Source organism: Aristolochia californica, unplaced genomic scaffold, assembly GCF_029961685.1.
Source record: "Aristolochia californica isolate CCGP_79_NKW_82.1479 unplaced genomic scaffold, dmAriCali1.0.hap1 SCAF_1, whole genome shotgun sequence".
Classification (NCBI taxonomy): domain Eukaryota; kingdom Viridiplantae; phylum Streptophyta; class Magnoliopsida; order Piperales; family Aristolochiaceae; genus Aristolochia; species Aristolochia californica.
Window position 1 is genome coordinate 60,928,831 of NW_027181770.1, and position 15,663 is coordinate 60,944,493.

The window sequence follows — 15,663 nt, forward strand, 5'->3', positions numbered from 1 at the left end:
TTGATTGGAACCTTCGTTCATAGACTGGACTCGACAGTGGAGACAGGAGACCGTCGCAGTCGGGTCGACGGAGACGGAAGTGGCAAAGTGAATTGACTTAATTATCCATAATGATTCTCATATGTCATATTTTCCTTCTTTGGTAAAGAGTCTAAATCAATGGCCATATAGTTTATTCTTACTTAACTAAAATAAAATAATATGTTAAATACAATCGATTTATCGACAATATCATCACTTGGTCAAACTGATTTATACTTCCCCGTGTCGTTATGGGGTATTATATTCTCGAGGTGCAATGGCCGAAATATCCCTTGTGTCTGCCTCTATGGGTTGCTAGTGGGTGTACCGGGTACCATATCAGGTATATTTAGGGTATGGGGTATTGGAAGATTGATCTGATATGAAAAGTTATTTGGTGCGAAACATGCGAAACATTATCTCATTCATCCAATCATAATCAATAGTTATCCCAACCACGGATTGCTGTTGAGATAGCCGTTGATCATCATCGGATGGTTGAGATAGACGTAAACTACTATTTTTTATATTTGTTATTTAAATATAAAGGATAATTTAGGTAACACCGTTAATAGTACTTAGAAGAAAAATTAAAATTCGAAGGTGTTTATTCCTGGCTCATCCAAATTTGGATGGTTATTATCAATGAGTTCGTTGAGGAGCTCGTAGAATTCCCGGAAGATCATTTCGGCTCTGTACAGCTTCCTCCGTCAGTCGCCTGCGCAATCCATTGAACAAAGACTATTTTCCCCCATTTCAGCTAGCTACCATTAATGAACTCTACTGATCCTCCAACGAGAAATACAAACAGAATTAATGGTGTTAATACGCTTATTGGCCTGTGTCTGTCTGGTTCATGTGATGCTTCCCGTCAAAGTTATCCACAATCTGTCTCCTTTTGCTCCCGATTTACTTGACCAGAATAAAAATGGCATTTTGTGTGTTGATTCGAAGAGACATCCAACGAGAATTAATGGAATTGCCAAATGCGTTGCTGTCATTGACGATGAATCCCTTCATCGTTTTCCTCTTGTTACCAGCTTCAGCCACTGCAAGAAACAAAAAACTACCTCTGCAGAGTGAGAACGCGATCAGAGAATATTGAAGAATTGAAGCAAGACTTTAACGTATCTCTGAGATGGTTTTAGATGAGACGAGTAAGCAAGAGAATATCACCAGGAACGAAGAAGAATATAACTTCAAAATGTAGAAACGGAATATTGACGCAGGAACTGGCCGACCCACCGTGATGAAGATCAGAGGAGACCAGAGAGGATCGTCTAACCTCTTGTGTTTTTGTTTTAATTAGTTGATTTAATTAAAATTAATCATTTTAGATTTTAACAAATTAATTATTTTTAAAATATATTGCTAAATTATTAGTTTTAAAAATATAATTACTTTTGGAAATCCTTACCAAGAGTTTTACTGCTACCTTAGACACTGGTCCAAGTGTCGTGGTCCACGACGTGTCGTAGTGCACAAAATTTTGTCTCATGTGACAAGGCCATGCATAGACTTTTGAGGCAGGAGGGGTTAATATCGTCAGTTCATGTGTAACATTATTGGAGGTCATTCTCGCGATTCCACTCGGCCGGTCCCACCAGCGGCAAGAATATCTCTGGCCGGAGTCAAGAGCCAGAGTCAACGAACCCTGAGACGGGTCGACATGGAAATTATGATGAGTGTTTTTTTTCCAGTTTTATATTCAAGTTCGAAATTGGCATGGCTGATCCGATAAGAAAAGCTGGTGAAAAACTTGCCAAACGGTTATGTTAGCCGTCCGATCATGATGGAACGATGAAGATAACTATTGATAAGACAACTGAGATAGATAGGACAATTGAGATTGATGCTACGATAGCCGTTTGGGATAACTGAGATAGTCTCAAACAAGAAAAAAATCCCGCTGTCCAGAGACGATGGAACCTTCCGGGTGAAGTGAATCAGTTGATTAATCATAAAAATTTGAAACTCCACATGTAGACTTTGACTCGGAAGTAAAGACATCACATAGTCAAACGTCCATGCACCGACCACGGTGGTTCATGAATTACTTTATAATAGGGCTTTTTACCAAAATACCATTTCATAAAACTTATTTATGAAAACAACAACGACTTCAATTTATTTGCAAAATTACCAAACTTTGACCGGTCCATTGTACATGTGGACAGTCAAAGGCAACACGTAAACTTTCACTGCTTACGTGTCAATGCCTCATCATTGCAGTATGGTAGTTGAACACATAGGCTACTAGGTCATTATTTTTATACTTCATCTGACATGTCATTATTAATTTCCCTCTTTGCCCCGTTATTTTTTACCACGTCAGCTCACTCCACGTAAGCCCTCCTTTATATTTTTTTCGTTCTAATGTTTCTTCTTTGATCTATCTCATCTTCTCTCCTCTCGCCCTCACTCCTGTTGTCGCCGTTCGCCCATGACCGCTACTCTGCTGTCACCGCTCGCCCTCGCCCTCAACGCCCCCCTCTCTACCGCTCTCTCTTCGTCTAAGCCTCATCTCTCGTTCTTATTCTCCGTTCCCCTCTGTTCATCCTCTCGCCACCCCCTCTCTTAATACCATATCATTTCACTCTCTCGCCACTCCTTCTCTCAAAACCGAAGCCCTACTCACCTTCCAAACCCAAATTTGAATTTCAGAAGCCGATGTATGAGGTGATTTTTTAGGGTTTTTGTTAATTGAATCTAATTATTGTATTTAATTATAATGTCGATTTGAATTTAAGTGTATAATTTCTGTATTGATTTTTTTATTTACTGTTTAATTTCTGATTTTATGTTAATGAAATTTCTGCCAAATTAAAATTATTGTAAAGTTATGTAAGATTTTTAATTAAATAAAATATTTTTTAATAATTTATTATTTTGTAAATAAGGTGATAAAAAGTATACAAATAAATTATATTTTTAAACACAAAACAACTTTTTTGTATATATTTTTTAATTTATAATATTTTAAATGGATAATATATGTGTAAGACTTAAGAGTAAAATTTTTTATATTTATAAATACTTTAAATGGATAATATATGGGTAAGACTTAAAAGAATTTTTTTTCTATTTATAAATATTTTAAATCCATAGTAAATGGGTAAGAGTTAGATTATTTCTATTTATAAATATTATTATTTTGTAAATATTGTGATAAAAGTATACAAATAAATTGCATTTTTAAACTCAAAAATAACTTTTTTGTATATTTTTTTAATTTTTAAATATTTTAAATCGATAATATATGGGTAAGACTTAAGAGTAAGATTTTTTAAATTTATAAATATTTTAAATCCAAAATAAATGGGTAAGAGTTAAATTTTTTCTATTTATAAATATTTAGAATTTGTAAATATTATTATTTTTTAAATAAGGTGATAAAAAGTATACAAATAAATTGTATTTTTAAACTCTAAAATAACTTTTTTTAAATTTTTTAATTTATAAATATTTTAAATCTAATTAATTTACTTATTTTATTTTATTTTTTAAAATATGAAGAAATAAAAAGTGTAACGATAATTTTTTTAATTAATAATTATTTTAATTGATATTAAATGGTGTTAAATAAGTAAGGGTTAATTTTTTAATTGTTTATTAAAATTTTTTAATAATTTATTATTTTAGATATAAGGTAATAAAAAGTGTATTTGATTTTTTTTAAATTTATTCAAAATTTTATCACGTAATGTCGTGGCAGAATACATGTCAACTATAATGATGTGGCATACGATGTGTTAATCTACGGTATCGCATTCATGACATGGCGACGCGTTAGCAGTCAAAGCTTACGTGTCGCATTTGACTCTCCACATATACAATAGACTGGTCAAAGTTCGGTATTTTTGTAAATAATTTGATATCATCGTTGTTTTCAGGAATAAGTTTTTTCAAACTATTATTTTGGTAAAATTCCCTTTATAATACAATGATCTCGTTGAAATGTAATCGGGCTTGCAGACTAATAATGATTGGGTTAGGTTTGCTGCAGATCGGAAAAAACTCCATCAAGTTTAGGTTTAAAGTTAGGTTTACTTGGACGGGTCAGGAGTAAATAAGGTTTACTGGGGATGAACGGGGTGAACCAGATTATGGGGAACAAGATCGGGTCGGATTTGGGTTTACATAAACCCAACCTGAGCTGAGTTGTGCGTATCCCCAATCCGAGTTTGGTTAAGTTGAGTCAACAAATTTGATAGGCCCTGTTAGTGCGCAGCGTATTTCACTTACGTTGGGTAAATGGAGTCAAAATGCATTAGTATGCAACGTAAGTGGAAGGGGAAAGTGAAATACATATCTATTTCGCTTCCCCCCATTTTAGGCATAAAGCGATGGTAAGTGAATTCAGAGGGTCGAGCTCTGAATTCACTTACCATCGCTTAATTACATCTTGGGCTCGGGTTGTCGAGAAGGAAGCTTGTTGAACGAGGGTTTCAGAGAAAAAAAAATTTCTCTCTCAGTCGCTCACGACCTTCGGCGATTTCAATTGCCCTCTGTTGTGCGACTTTCAATTTCTCTTCTCTCTCGGCCTCCCACTCCTCTCCCTCTCGACCTTCATCGCAGAGCACGAGAGGCTGAGCCTCTGTCGCAAAGCCTCTCAGCCTCCCTTTCTTCTCCCTATTGGCGTACCGACGGAGCGCGGCCTCCGCCGTCGTTGCCCATTGGCCCGTCGCCTCCATCGTCGTTGCCCGTTGCCTCCATCGTTGTAAAAATAATAATTCATAATTTTTATTTATTTAATATTTATTTTATAATTACTACATTAAATTAGTGATTTAATAGTCATAATTATAATATTGTTAAAAAAAATATTTGATAAATTGTTTTGGTTTAATTATCCCATTGCTATAATTAATTAAACCCATGGTTTTAACTTTTGTGACAATATAATATTAATTAATAATACATAAAATATATTATGGTATTGATATATATATATATATATATATTTATTATATTAATTTTTTATTATTGTATTAAATTAGTGGTTTTTAATGTTAAAACATATCTTATGTTATTAAAAAATAATTTATTTATTTATCATATTCACTAATGTTATATTTTTATTTTTAATAATTTATTCTAGTCGCACGTAATTATTGTATTAATTTATAATAAAATATAATCATTAAGTAATATAATATAGTTTTCATTAATTCTGATATTAATATATTCTAATACTACACGTTAAATAACTTATAGGCTTTGTTAGTGCGCAACGTAAATGAAATGTATTAACTAATATTAATTTAATTTTCTGAAAGTCATATATATCAAAATATTTTATTTAATAAATAATCTATATGCACTTTACACCACACTTTCCATTGTGCACACTAACACAAACAAGTACTTTATACTGCACTTTTCATTGCGCACACTAACACAAACAAGTACTTTATATTCCTTCTCACTTTCCCCAAGGAAAGTACTTTACATTGTAATCCACTTTCCCTCCGCACTTACAATGTGCACTAGCCCCCCCATATTCTATTCACCGATTAATTATGTCACTAGATATCAATTTCAAACTACATGAAAATGTAATATGATGGTGTGAATATTATAAATAATTAAGTATTAAATAAGAACCTTTGGACATATCTAAGTAATAAAATACGTAAATTAACCTTATTTATTAAAAATTAAAATAAACTTTAAAACATAATATTATGAATAACTATTAAATAAGAACTTTGAACCATGCATTTACTTCATATTTTAAATGGATGTATGTGTAACACTAAAGATAAACTGATCTATCATACTCATAGATAAGTATTAAATACTAATTCAGGTAAAATGATATAAAAATAAATAAAAACTTTGGTCCCTTTAGTGCCCTAGGTAAGAAATTTATTTCCCAAGGAAAAGTTAGAAATGTTTTTCCTATAAACCTTGAGATAAAATACTATTAGTCCATTACAATGAAATTACATAGAAAATTATAGAAATTCCCAAGGCAAATTGAATAGACCCTTTAGTGCCTTTTTCAAGTGGAAAATAAATAATCAATCTTATACATTACCATAGTTAATTGATAAATTTTTAGTAAAATATAATTTAAAATACAAAATTACTAAAGAAAATTGTTTGTGTTGAAAGTATTACAACATCAATTGTCAAATAATTATTCAAAAAAAATTTTATATAATTTTTTGGGTCATCTTGACTCGTAAATCTAACATGAAAAATTATATAAGTTTCCTAGTAAGAATTTCCAGCTAGAAAAGTGTTTACAACGTTTATTGGAAAAGGCATTAATATGACCTTAACAGGGAAAGCGACATGATATGTTTGAATTCAATTCAATTAGTTTCAGATGTTTCGTAAACAAATTCCATAAGAAGTTCACCACTGAACTTTTCCTTTTATCATTACTAAATTCATACAGGAGTGTCTTCCAGATGTATGACAAAATGCTCCTTTGACCGTTTTTCATTTCAGTTACTCAAAGTTCTGCTACACAGGGGTAATGGTGGTCAGAGTCTATACTTCAGAATCTCTTCTTTCTTTTCCTCCCCAAACTCTAAAGTATCTGATTGGATTTTTTGTTTCTGATTTGCCGAACACCTATTCTTTCTTTTTCTACCAAGATGCTTATATTAAATTGGATTCAGCAACACATGTTCTTTTTCCCAGACCCAGATCCTCGTCTGCTTTGGGTGGATCTGGCTTCTGCTCAATGGGAACAGCAGCAGGTGGAAGCTCGGGCTCTGATTGATTAAGAGGAGAAAAGCCATACAGTGCTGGTTAATGCAGTTACAGTTTGTAGCCAAAATTTAATCCAAATGACTGCAATCTGTTCCTTTCCATGGAGATCCTTTTGAGTGTCTCATTTGGGCAAATAAACAAACAGGAGCTCACCTGATTGCAAGGTCACTACATTATGGCGTCATAGAGCTTCACAGTGGGGAAAAAAATGGATATGCTTCCTGCAGGATAATTAAACTATATCTACAGCTTTTCTCGAAGAGGATTTTAAACTGAAGGCAGGCAGAAATTCTTCTCTAATTCCTCTTTAACCTTTTGAGATTGTCGTGTCCCATTCAGAGTAATGAAGTGGTACTTTCGCTTTTCTATTTACATCCTCCTACTTTCTCACTTACTGTAAGCTAGTGCTAGCCATAGTTAATGCATCTTGAGCCGTATCTCAGCATGAAATGGAATCAGGACCGCCCATTTATGTGGGTTCCACACGAATGAATGGCGCCTAAGACATGGCTCAGAAATTCTTCCACAGTGTTCAAACAAAAACTGGGCAAGAGTGAGAAATTTCTGACTAGAAATTACATTTGATGGGGATTGTTGATCAATGTCTCAGAAGTACTGCTCTCCTATGGATTATTCTTCTAGGTTAGTGATACTAGAGCATGTATCACGAGAGCATGATCTTTACCTCTGTAAAGAGAAAAAAGATCCTGTCCTAGCAGACAAAGGCTTACCTCTTGTTAGAAGCAAGGAAGTGATTCATTCTGCCTTTATGGCTTTTCTTCTTGGCGATCACTATAAAAGCTTGGCAGTCTCCAATTCCCTCATTCAACGAACGCAGAGCATTACTTGCAACCTTCTCTTTCTAGAAACAGCTCGGTGGAAGAATGGCAATGACCCAGCAAAAGGCACATCTGATCAAGGGCGACCGCCATATGTTTTCATCGTCGGATGACAGCGTACTGATGAAGCAAATTCTGGCCACCCACTCGCCGGATGGTCGGGATGTCGATGCCAGGCCTCTCCTTAATATCGTTGAAGACGTCCTGAAAAGGGCAACTCCTACCATCGTTGTAGTAATATTCTTACTCGAAGATCGTAGCTCTCTTGTTTCTTTTTTTGCATATTTATAATTTGATCAACTTTATTTGGCCACAAAAACCATTTGATTCATCCTGCAGAATCCACTAAAAGATTGAAATCAATTACAGGTGTGAGCTTAAGCTAATTTTTGTTACTACCTCTTTTATGTACTCAATGCAGGCCCCCCATGCCCAAGTTGAGATGGTGGAAGACAAGATTCACCAAAATGGAGCCGGACTCGTCGGAATGCTGGAAGCTCTTGCATTCACCATCCACAGGATCTCTTGCGAGGTATTTGGAATGGTTGCATCAAGAATCTTCTCTTTCATTTGTGAATAATGTCGATGCAGTCTTCAACTGATCTGCTCTTGATGATAGGTAACCTGCAAGTGCACTGGAGGTGGAGAACCCCATGCAACAACTGTGGCAGTGTTCAACACACTCTCGAGCTACTCATGGGATGCAAAAGTGGTCATGGCCTTGGCTGCCTTTGCTGTGAGCTATGGGGAGTTTTGGCTTACTGCACAGCTTCATACTGTCAATCCCCTGGCCAAATCGGTGGCTGCCCTGAAGCAGCTGCCAGAAATCCTGGAACACTCGGAAGTTCTCAAGCCGAGGTTGGACGCTCTCAACACCCTCATCAAGGCCATGCTCGATGTCACCAAGTGTATCATAGCGATTAAGGAGCTCCCCGCTGAGTACATTACACCTGACACGCAGTCCATGACCATTGCCATGACTCACATTCCCACTGCCGTCTACTGGACCATTCGGAGCGTTGTGGCTTGTGCCTCTCAGATAATCGGACTCATTGGTATTGGGCATGAGTAAGGCCACCACCATCCCTACTGAACTTTCTCCTTCTCTGGAACAAAGTGAGCAAGATTTAAGTCTTTACGTTTTTCGTTTCTGGGTGTGGTTGCAGGTACATAGCCTCCACAACTGAAGTCTGGGAGCTTTCCAGTTTGGCTCATAAGGTCAACAATATCCATGAGCACCTGTTAAAGCAACTGAATCTCTGCCATCAACACATTGGTTAGTAAAACCACAAGAGGAGAATTAGATTTTTAGATTCTAGTGATCAAAGACTAACATGATTGAGCTGTTGTAGCTGAGAAGAAACATGTTGAAGCTTACCAAACGCTTGTGCGTCTCTTCGAGACTGTCCACATCGACAACATTAAGATCCTGAGGGCTTTAATTTACTCCAAAGATGATCTTCCACTGCTTGACGGACTCACCAAAAGAAGGGTTTGTTCTGAACCAGAATCGTCTTCTTCCTACCTTTGGTTTGAATGACTGAAAGACTAAGCCACCGAGTGTGTTTTTTTTTTTTTTTTTTTTTTTTTTTGTGAACCTGTAGGTTAATGTGGATGTCCTGAGGAGAAAGATAGTGATTTTGTTTATTTCGGACCTTGACATTTCCAACGAGGAGGTTTATGTGCTCGCCCAGATCTACAATGACACACAGCAGGGCAAGCTGGAGAGGAACTACGAGGTGGTGTGGCTCCCTGTAACAGACAGAGGTGAATGGACAGAAGCCAAGCAAGACGCCTTCAACAGAAATGTGGCTCTCATGCCCTGGTATTCCCTTTACCACCCTTCCCTGCTAGACCCAGCCGTGATCAAGTACATCAGAGACGTCTGGCATTTCGACAAGAGGCCACTGCTTGTGGTTTTGGACCCCCAGGGGAAAGTCGTGTGCCCGAATGCCATCCATATGATGTGGATATGGGGAAGTCTGGCCTACCCTTTCTCCAGCAACAGGGAGGAAGCTCTGTGGAAGGACGAGACATGGAGGCTCGAATTCCTGGTCGATGAGATCGATCCCATGATACTGTCATGGGTATGATAATATGCCTTTCTGCTCAAGTTGGGGTAATTTTATGGAATCATCTGTGATAATTTTGTTACCAATTCCTCCATGAACAGGTGAAGGAAGGTCGATTCGTCTGCCTGTACGGAGGAGAAGACATCGCGTGGATCAGGAGATTCACGACTGTCATGAAGCGAGTGGCCCAGGAGGCGAGAATCGCCCTCGAATTGATCTACGTCGGCAAGAGCAACCCCAACCAACGAGTTCGAAGAGTCGTGAACACGATCGCCGAAGAGAACCTGAGCGGCTACTGGCAAGACCTGGCGATGATGTGGTTCTTCTGGATCCGCCTCGAGAGCATGTGGCATTCCAAAATGCAGCACGGCCGGACGATCGAGAACGACCCCATCATGCAGGAGGTGATGACGATGCTGAGCTTCGACGGCAGCGACGAAGGGTGGGCACTTATCAGCCGGGGATCGACGGAGATTGTAAAATCCCACGGCAAGAAAATCGTCGACTGCCTGAACGAGTACGATAACTGGAAGGAAAGCGTTGAACTGGAGGGCTTCCTCCCGGCACTGGGGAACGCCCTTCTTCCCTACCAGACCCATGAGCACTGCACCCGCCTTATCCTTCCGGGGAACACGGGGAAGCTTCCCATGGAGACGGTCGTCTGCGCGGAGTGCAAGCGCCCCATGGAGAAGTACATCCTCTACCGCTGCTGCACTGATTGAGGCCCATGATGGATTCGTAGTACACAATAGGTATTACAGTAATTTTGTGTGGTGTGGTTCAAGCAGGATAGTTTCCCTTGGCCACATATATGATATCAGGGAAGAGATGCCTCGAAAGTTGTAGGAGCTTGTTTGTTTGTTTCTTGACACTTTGATGTCAACATTGGTGTGCTACTGTATTTTTTCTTCGTTTCCATTTAAGAATGTGATAATAATATGGCTACATTTGAGTAAAGTTTGGTTCATGATGCTGTGTAGCCTTGGGTGTATTTCCATGCAACTCTCCATTACCATTCACACAACATTCGGTTCAGAAGAAGGAGAGAAATATGCCTCCGGAGCTCTAGCCCAAAGCTCATTCTTCTCACAGTGACCCAACCACGACCTCGCGAACGAGAAAGCCTCCCAGAGAGCAAACGGTCTCACTGTTGAACCCTCATTGTCGGACGGATAAGCCCACAACTCCTCCGGCGGGTAATCTGCTTAGTGTAAATAAGATGAGAAACGTGAAAGTTAAGTCTGCCTAGTGTAATTGCAGAGTAAGATGAGAGTGTTTGATTGATGAAAGTTCTTTTGGGAGGAAATGAAAGTCAGAGAGCTAGATATATTTTCAGAAAAAGGTTTTGTGCTTTTATAAGGAAGATAAATTCAGCTTTCTTTTTTCTGTCTCCATATACACACTTACATTATTACATATAATTATTTGAAAATAACAAATAATTTAAGTTAATGTTGTTGCAGGAAAGAGTATCAACTGATCTCAAAACTCTCTCTCTCTCTCTCTCTCTTTTTATTCTCACAATAAGGAATCCTATTAGTAGTAGAAGACCAAAGAAGTAAAAATATTTAATATAAATTAAAATAAACTAATTTGATAAAATGAATTATAAAACACTTTAAATATTGAAAGAATTAATTATTATAATATTAAATCTATAATATTTTATAAAACTGAATAATTTAACTATTAAAAAACTGATATAAATATTAAAAATGAAATTGATAAGATAATATATAATAAAAATATAATATAATATTATGCATGAAAGAGATATTCTAACATATAATTCATGCTATTATCATCCAACTACTACTCTTTTTTTTTTTTTTTTTTTGAGATAGGAACATGAATAAATGCAATATAACCATAAAAAAAAAATTAAATGTTTTGCCTTTGGTTTCCACCAATTGCATGCTTCAAAGAGAGTTATTCCATTTGCTTGATGTAGTAGGCATCTATTGAGAGCAAATGTTATTGAAGACACTGCTTAGGTTCTATGTTTTAGGGTTTAAAAACTCTCTGCATTAAAAAAAAAACTGACTCCTTAGACTTGGTAAGTAGCAATCTTTAGACTAATAGAATCATCCACAGCTTGTTTGATATAGAATAGAGTTACAGAGTTTTTCTTTCCGGCCACTTTGAGGTTATTATCAACCATTTTTGTCTATCTTGCAGATTAAAAAGATGGACCTTATACAAGGACTGGCCCGAGCGATACAAATACGGTTCCACACTGGCTAATCCGAATCATGAACCTATACCATGAGACTAATCTGACACTTCAGTTACTCCTTTGAAACTGGCTTTGAGGCCACACTGAGAGCCTCTCTATAATATACTTAAGTGTTGTAGAGGATAAATAAAAAAATTAAAAGGGAATAAGAAAGGCAGAAAGCCAAACTGGGAGCCTCAATTGTTGGAAAATGTGTTATAGATAGAGCATCTGAGCTTTTTAGGTGTATAGGATAAAAAGTGAGAGAACCTTGGGTGAGCAAACTTCACACTTCACCATGAATACACTAGTTGGATAATCAAAAAGACACTTATCATAATTCCCCTCTAACAGACCCTTCTTCCCTATCTCAAGGTGTCTCACGAGGGCATGATCTTTTCCTCTGTAAAGAGGTTCTTGCTTGCGTGCCATGATCTTATCCTTTCCGGATGACAAGGCTTAGCTCCTGCTAGAAGCAAGGTAGTTGATTCATTCTGGCTTTTCTTTTAGGCGATTGCTATAGAAGGATGGCAGTGGTCTCCAATCCCCTCACTCAACGAACGTAGAGCATTACCTGCCACCTTCTCTTGCTAGAAACAGCTCTGTGGAAAAATGGCACTTGCCCAGCAAAAGTCACATCTGCTCAACGGTGATCGCCGCATGTTTTCGTCGTTGGACGACAGTGGAACGATGCGGCAAATTCTCGCCACCCATTCGCCGGATGGCCGGAATTTCGACATCAGCCCACTCCTTGATGTTGTTGAAGACGTCCTGCACAGGGCAACTCCGTCCATTGTTGGAGTAATCTCATGACCCTCTCTTCTTCTTTTTTTGGCATATTTATGATTTAATCAGCATTTCATTCTTTTCCGCATTCATGCAGGCCCCCCAAGCTCAAGTTGACGTGGTGGAAAAAAACATGAACCAAAATGGGGTCGTTGGAATCCTTGAAGCTCTTGCATACACCATCCACAGGATCTCTTGCGAGGTACTTAGCACTATCTTCTCTGCGTTAGCGAATTACTTCGATGCATCGACTGATTTATCTACTCATGGGTGATAGATAACCTGCAAGTGCACTGGAGGTGGAGAACCCCATGCAACAACTGTGGCAGTGTTCAACACCATCTCGAGCTACTCATGGGATGCAAAAGTGGTCATGGCCTTGGCTGCCTTTGCTGTGAGCTATGGGGAGTTTTGGCTCACTGCGCAGCTTCACACTGTCAATCCCCTGGCCAAATCAGTGGGTGCCCTGAAGCAGGTGCCAGAAATCCTGGAACACTCGGAAATCCTCAAGCCGAGGTTCGATGCTCTCAACATCCTCATCAAGGCCATGCTCGATGTCACCAAGTGTATCATAGCGTTTAAGAATCTCCCTGCTGAGTACATTACGCCTGACACTCACTCCATGACCATTGCCATGACCCACATTCCCACTGCCGTCTACTGGACCATTCGGAGCGTTGTGGCTTGTGCCTCTCAGATCATCGGTCTCATTGGCATTGGGCATGAGTAAGGCCACCACCACCCCTACTGAACTTTCTCCTTCTCTGGAACAAAGTGAGAAAGATTTAGTCTTTGAGTTTTTCGCTTCTGGGTGTGGTTGCAGGTACATAGCCTCCACAACTGAGGTCTGGGAGCTGTCCAGTTTGGCTCATAAGGTCAACAATATCCATGAGCACCTGTTAAAGCAACTGAATCTGTGCTATCAACACATCGGTGAGCAAGAACACAAGCTGAGAACTAGATTTTTCTTGCCTTGATCAAAGGCTAACACGTTTGAGATGTTGTAGCTGAGAAGAAACACATTGAAGCCTACCAAAAGCTTGTGCGTCTCTTCGAGTCTGTCCACATTGACAACATGAAGATCTTGAAGACCATTATCTACTCCGAAGATGACCTTCCACTGGTCGACGGAACCACCAAAACAAGGGTTTGTCCTCAACCAGAGTCGTCTTCTTCCCCCGTTTTCTTTGAATGACTGAAAGACTGGTTTATGACTTCATGTTCTTTGATTTGTGAGCCTGTAGGTTAATGTGGACGTACTCAGGAGAAAGACAGTGATTCTGTTAATCTCGGACCTTGACATCTCCAACGAGGAGGTTCACTTTCTCGCACAGATCTACAACGACAAACGGCAGGGCAGGCTAGAGAGGCACTACGAGGTGGTGTGGCTCCCTGTGACAGACAGGGACGAATGGACAGAAGCCAAGAACGATGCTTTCAACAGACATGTGGCCATCATGCCCTGGTATTCCCTCTACCACCCTTCCCTGTTAGACCCAGCCGTGATCAAGTACATCAGAGACGTCTGGCATTTCGACAAGAAGCCTCTGCTCGTGGTTTTGGACCCCCAAGGGAAGGTTGTCTGCCCGAATGCCTTCCATATGATGTGGATATGGAGAAGCCTGGCCTACCCTTTTTCCAGCATCAGGGAGGAAGCTCTCTGGAAGGAAGAGACATGGAGGCTCGAATTCCTGGTCGATGAGATCGATCCTATGATATTCAAATGGGTATGATAACACCTTTCTTCTCAATCTGGGTAGCATGCCCGAATCATCTGTGATAATTTTGTTACCAATTCCTCCATGAACAGGTGAAGGAAGGTCGATTCGTCTGCTTGTACGGAGGAGAAGACATCGAGTGGATCAGGAGATTCACGACTGTCATGAAGCGAGTGGCCCAGGAGGCCAGAATCGCCCTCGAAATGATCTACATCGGCAAGAGCAACCCCACCCAACGAGTTCGGAAAGTCGTGAACACGATCGCCGAAGAGAACCTGAGCGGTTACTGGCAAGACCTGGCGATGATGTGGTTCTTCTGGGTCCGCCTCGAGAGCATGTGGCACTCGAAAATGCAGCTTGGCCGGACGATCGAGAACGACCCCATCATGCAGGAGGTGATGACGATGCTGAGCTTCGACGGCAGCAACGACGGGTGGGCACTGATCAGCCCCGGAGGGACCGAGATCGTGAAAGCCAACGGCAAAAAAATCGTCGACTGCCTGACGGAGTACGATAACTGGAAGGAAAGCGTTGAACATGAGGGTTTCCTCCCTGCACTGGAGAACGCCCTTCTTCCCTACCAGACCCATGAGCACTGCACCCGCCTCATCCTTCCTGGGAACACGGGGAAGCTTCCCATGGAGACAGTCGTCTGCGCGGAGTGCAAGCGCCCCATGGAGAAGTACATCCTCTACCGCTGCTGCACTGATCGAGGTCCATGACGCAGTAGTACACGGGGGTTATTACAGTAGTTTTGTGTGGGATGATCTGGTTCAAGGAGGATGGTTTCTCTTTATATATGGTCTGGGAGTGATATCTTGAGAATTTGTAGGAGTTGTTTGTTTGTCTCTTGACACTTTGATGTCAAGATGGGATCTGGTTCAAGGAGGATGGCTTCCCTTGGCCTCTTTATATATGGTATGGGAGTGATATCTTGAGAATTCGTAGGAGTTGTTTGTTTGTCTCTTGACACTTTGATGTCAAGATAGGATCTGGTTCAAGGAGGATGGTTTCCCTTGGCCTCTTTATATATGGTATGGGAGTGATATCTTGAGAATTTGCAGGAGTTGTTTGTTTGTGTCAAGATGGGTCTGCTGCTACTGACTAGAAACCTCTCCCTATGTTGTCATTGCACCAAAGGGGGGCCAATAAACCTTTTAATGTTATATCAGTCCTAAGTGAGATTTTTTATACCTAATTGAAAGTTTTATTAACAAAATACCCATCTTTCGAATTTATTCCTCAAATTACCGAATTTTAAACTTGGTCAAAGAGTCCTACCA

The 15,663-nt window shown here is 39.4% G+C and overlaps 2 protein-coding genes across 2 annotated transcripts; both read left to right on the forward strand.

The window, feature by feature from the left end:
• Positions 1 to 7,602: 7,602 nt before the first annotated feature.
• LOC137945797 (protein SIEVE ELEMENT OCCLUSION B-like) lies at positions 7,603 to 10,612 on the forward strand. The gene is made up of 7 exons (XM_068791864.1): positions 7,603 to 7,823; positions 8,011 to 8,121; positions 8,209 to 8,657; positions 8,756 to 8,865; positions 8,942 to 9,081; positions 9,194 to 9,676; positions 9,763 to 10,612. The coding sequence occupies exons 1-7, from the start codon at positions 7,635 to 7,637 to the stop codon at positions 10,381 to 10,383; spliced, it is 2,103 nt and encodes a 700-aa protein (XP_068647965.1). The 5' UTR covers positions 7,603 to 7,634; the 3' UTR covers positions 10,384 to 10,612.
• A 1,876-nt stretch (positions 10,613 to 12,488) lies between these two features.
• On the forward strand, positions 12,489 to 15,102 carry LOC137949906 (protein SIEVE ELEMENT OCCLUSION B-like). The gene is made up of 7 exons (XM_068796152.1): positions 12,489 to 12,677; positions 12,760 to 12,864; positions 12,940 to 13,388; positions 13,486 to 13,595; positions 13,670 to 13,809; positions 13,907 to 14,389; positions 14,473 to 15,102. The coding sequence occupies exons 1-7, from the start codon at positions 12,489 to 12,491 to the stop codon at positions 15,100 to 15,102; spliced, it is 2,106 nt and encodes a 701-aa protein (XP_068652253.1).
• The last annotated feature ends 561 nt before the right edge of the window (positions 15,103 to 15,663 follow it).

What these genes read in the sequence shown, in the direction of transcription:
- LOC137949906 (XM_068796152.1), top strand. Translation starts at nt 12,489, where the DNA reads ATGGCACTTGCCCAGCAAAAGTCACATCTGCTCAACGGTGATCGCCGC. An exon ending in CAACTCCGTCCATTGTTGGA is followed by an intron (nt 12,678 to 12,759) that starts GTAATCTCATGA and finishes GCATTCATGCAG; the next exon opens with GCCCCCCAAGCTCAAGTTGA. An exon ending in ACGGAACCACCAAAACAAGG is followed by an intron (nt 13,810 to 13,906) that starts GTTTGTCCTCAA and finishes GTGAGCCTGTAG; the next exon opens with GTTAATGTGGACGTACTCAG.
- LOC137945797 (XM_068791864.1), top strand. Translation starts at nt 7,635, where the DNA reads ATGGCAATGACCCAGCAAAAGGCACATCTGATCAAGGGCGACCGCCAT. An exon ending in CTCATTGGTATTGGGCATGA is followed by an intron (nt 8,658 to 8,755) that starts GTAAGGCCACCA and finishes GTGTGGTTGCAG; the next exon opens with GTACATAGCCTCCACAACTG. An exon ending in ACGGACTCACCAAAAGAAGG is followed by an intron (nt 9,082 to 9,193) that starts GTTTGTTCTGAA and finishes GTGAACCTGTAG; the next exon opens with GTTAATGTGGATGTCCTGAG.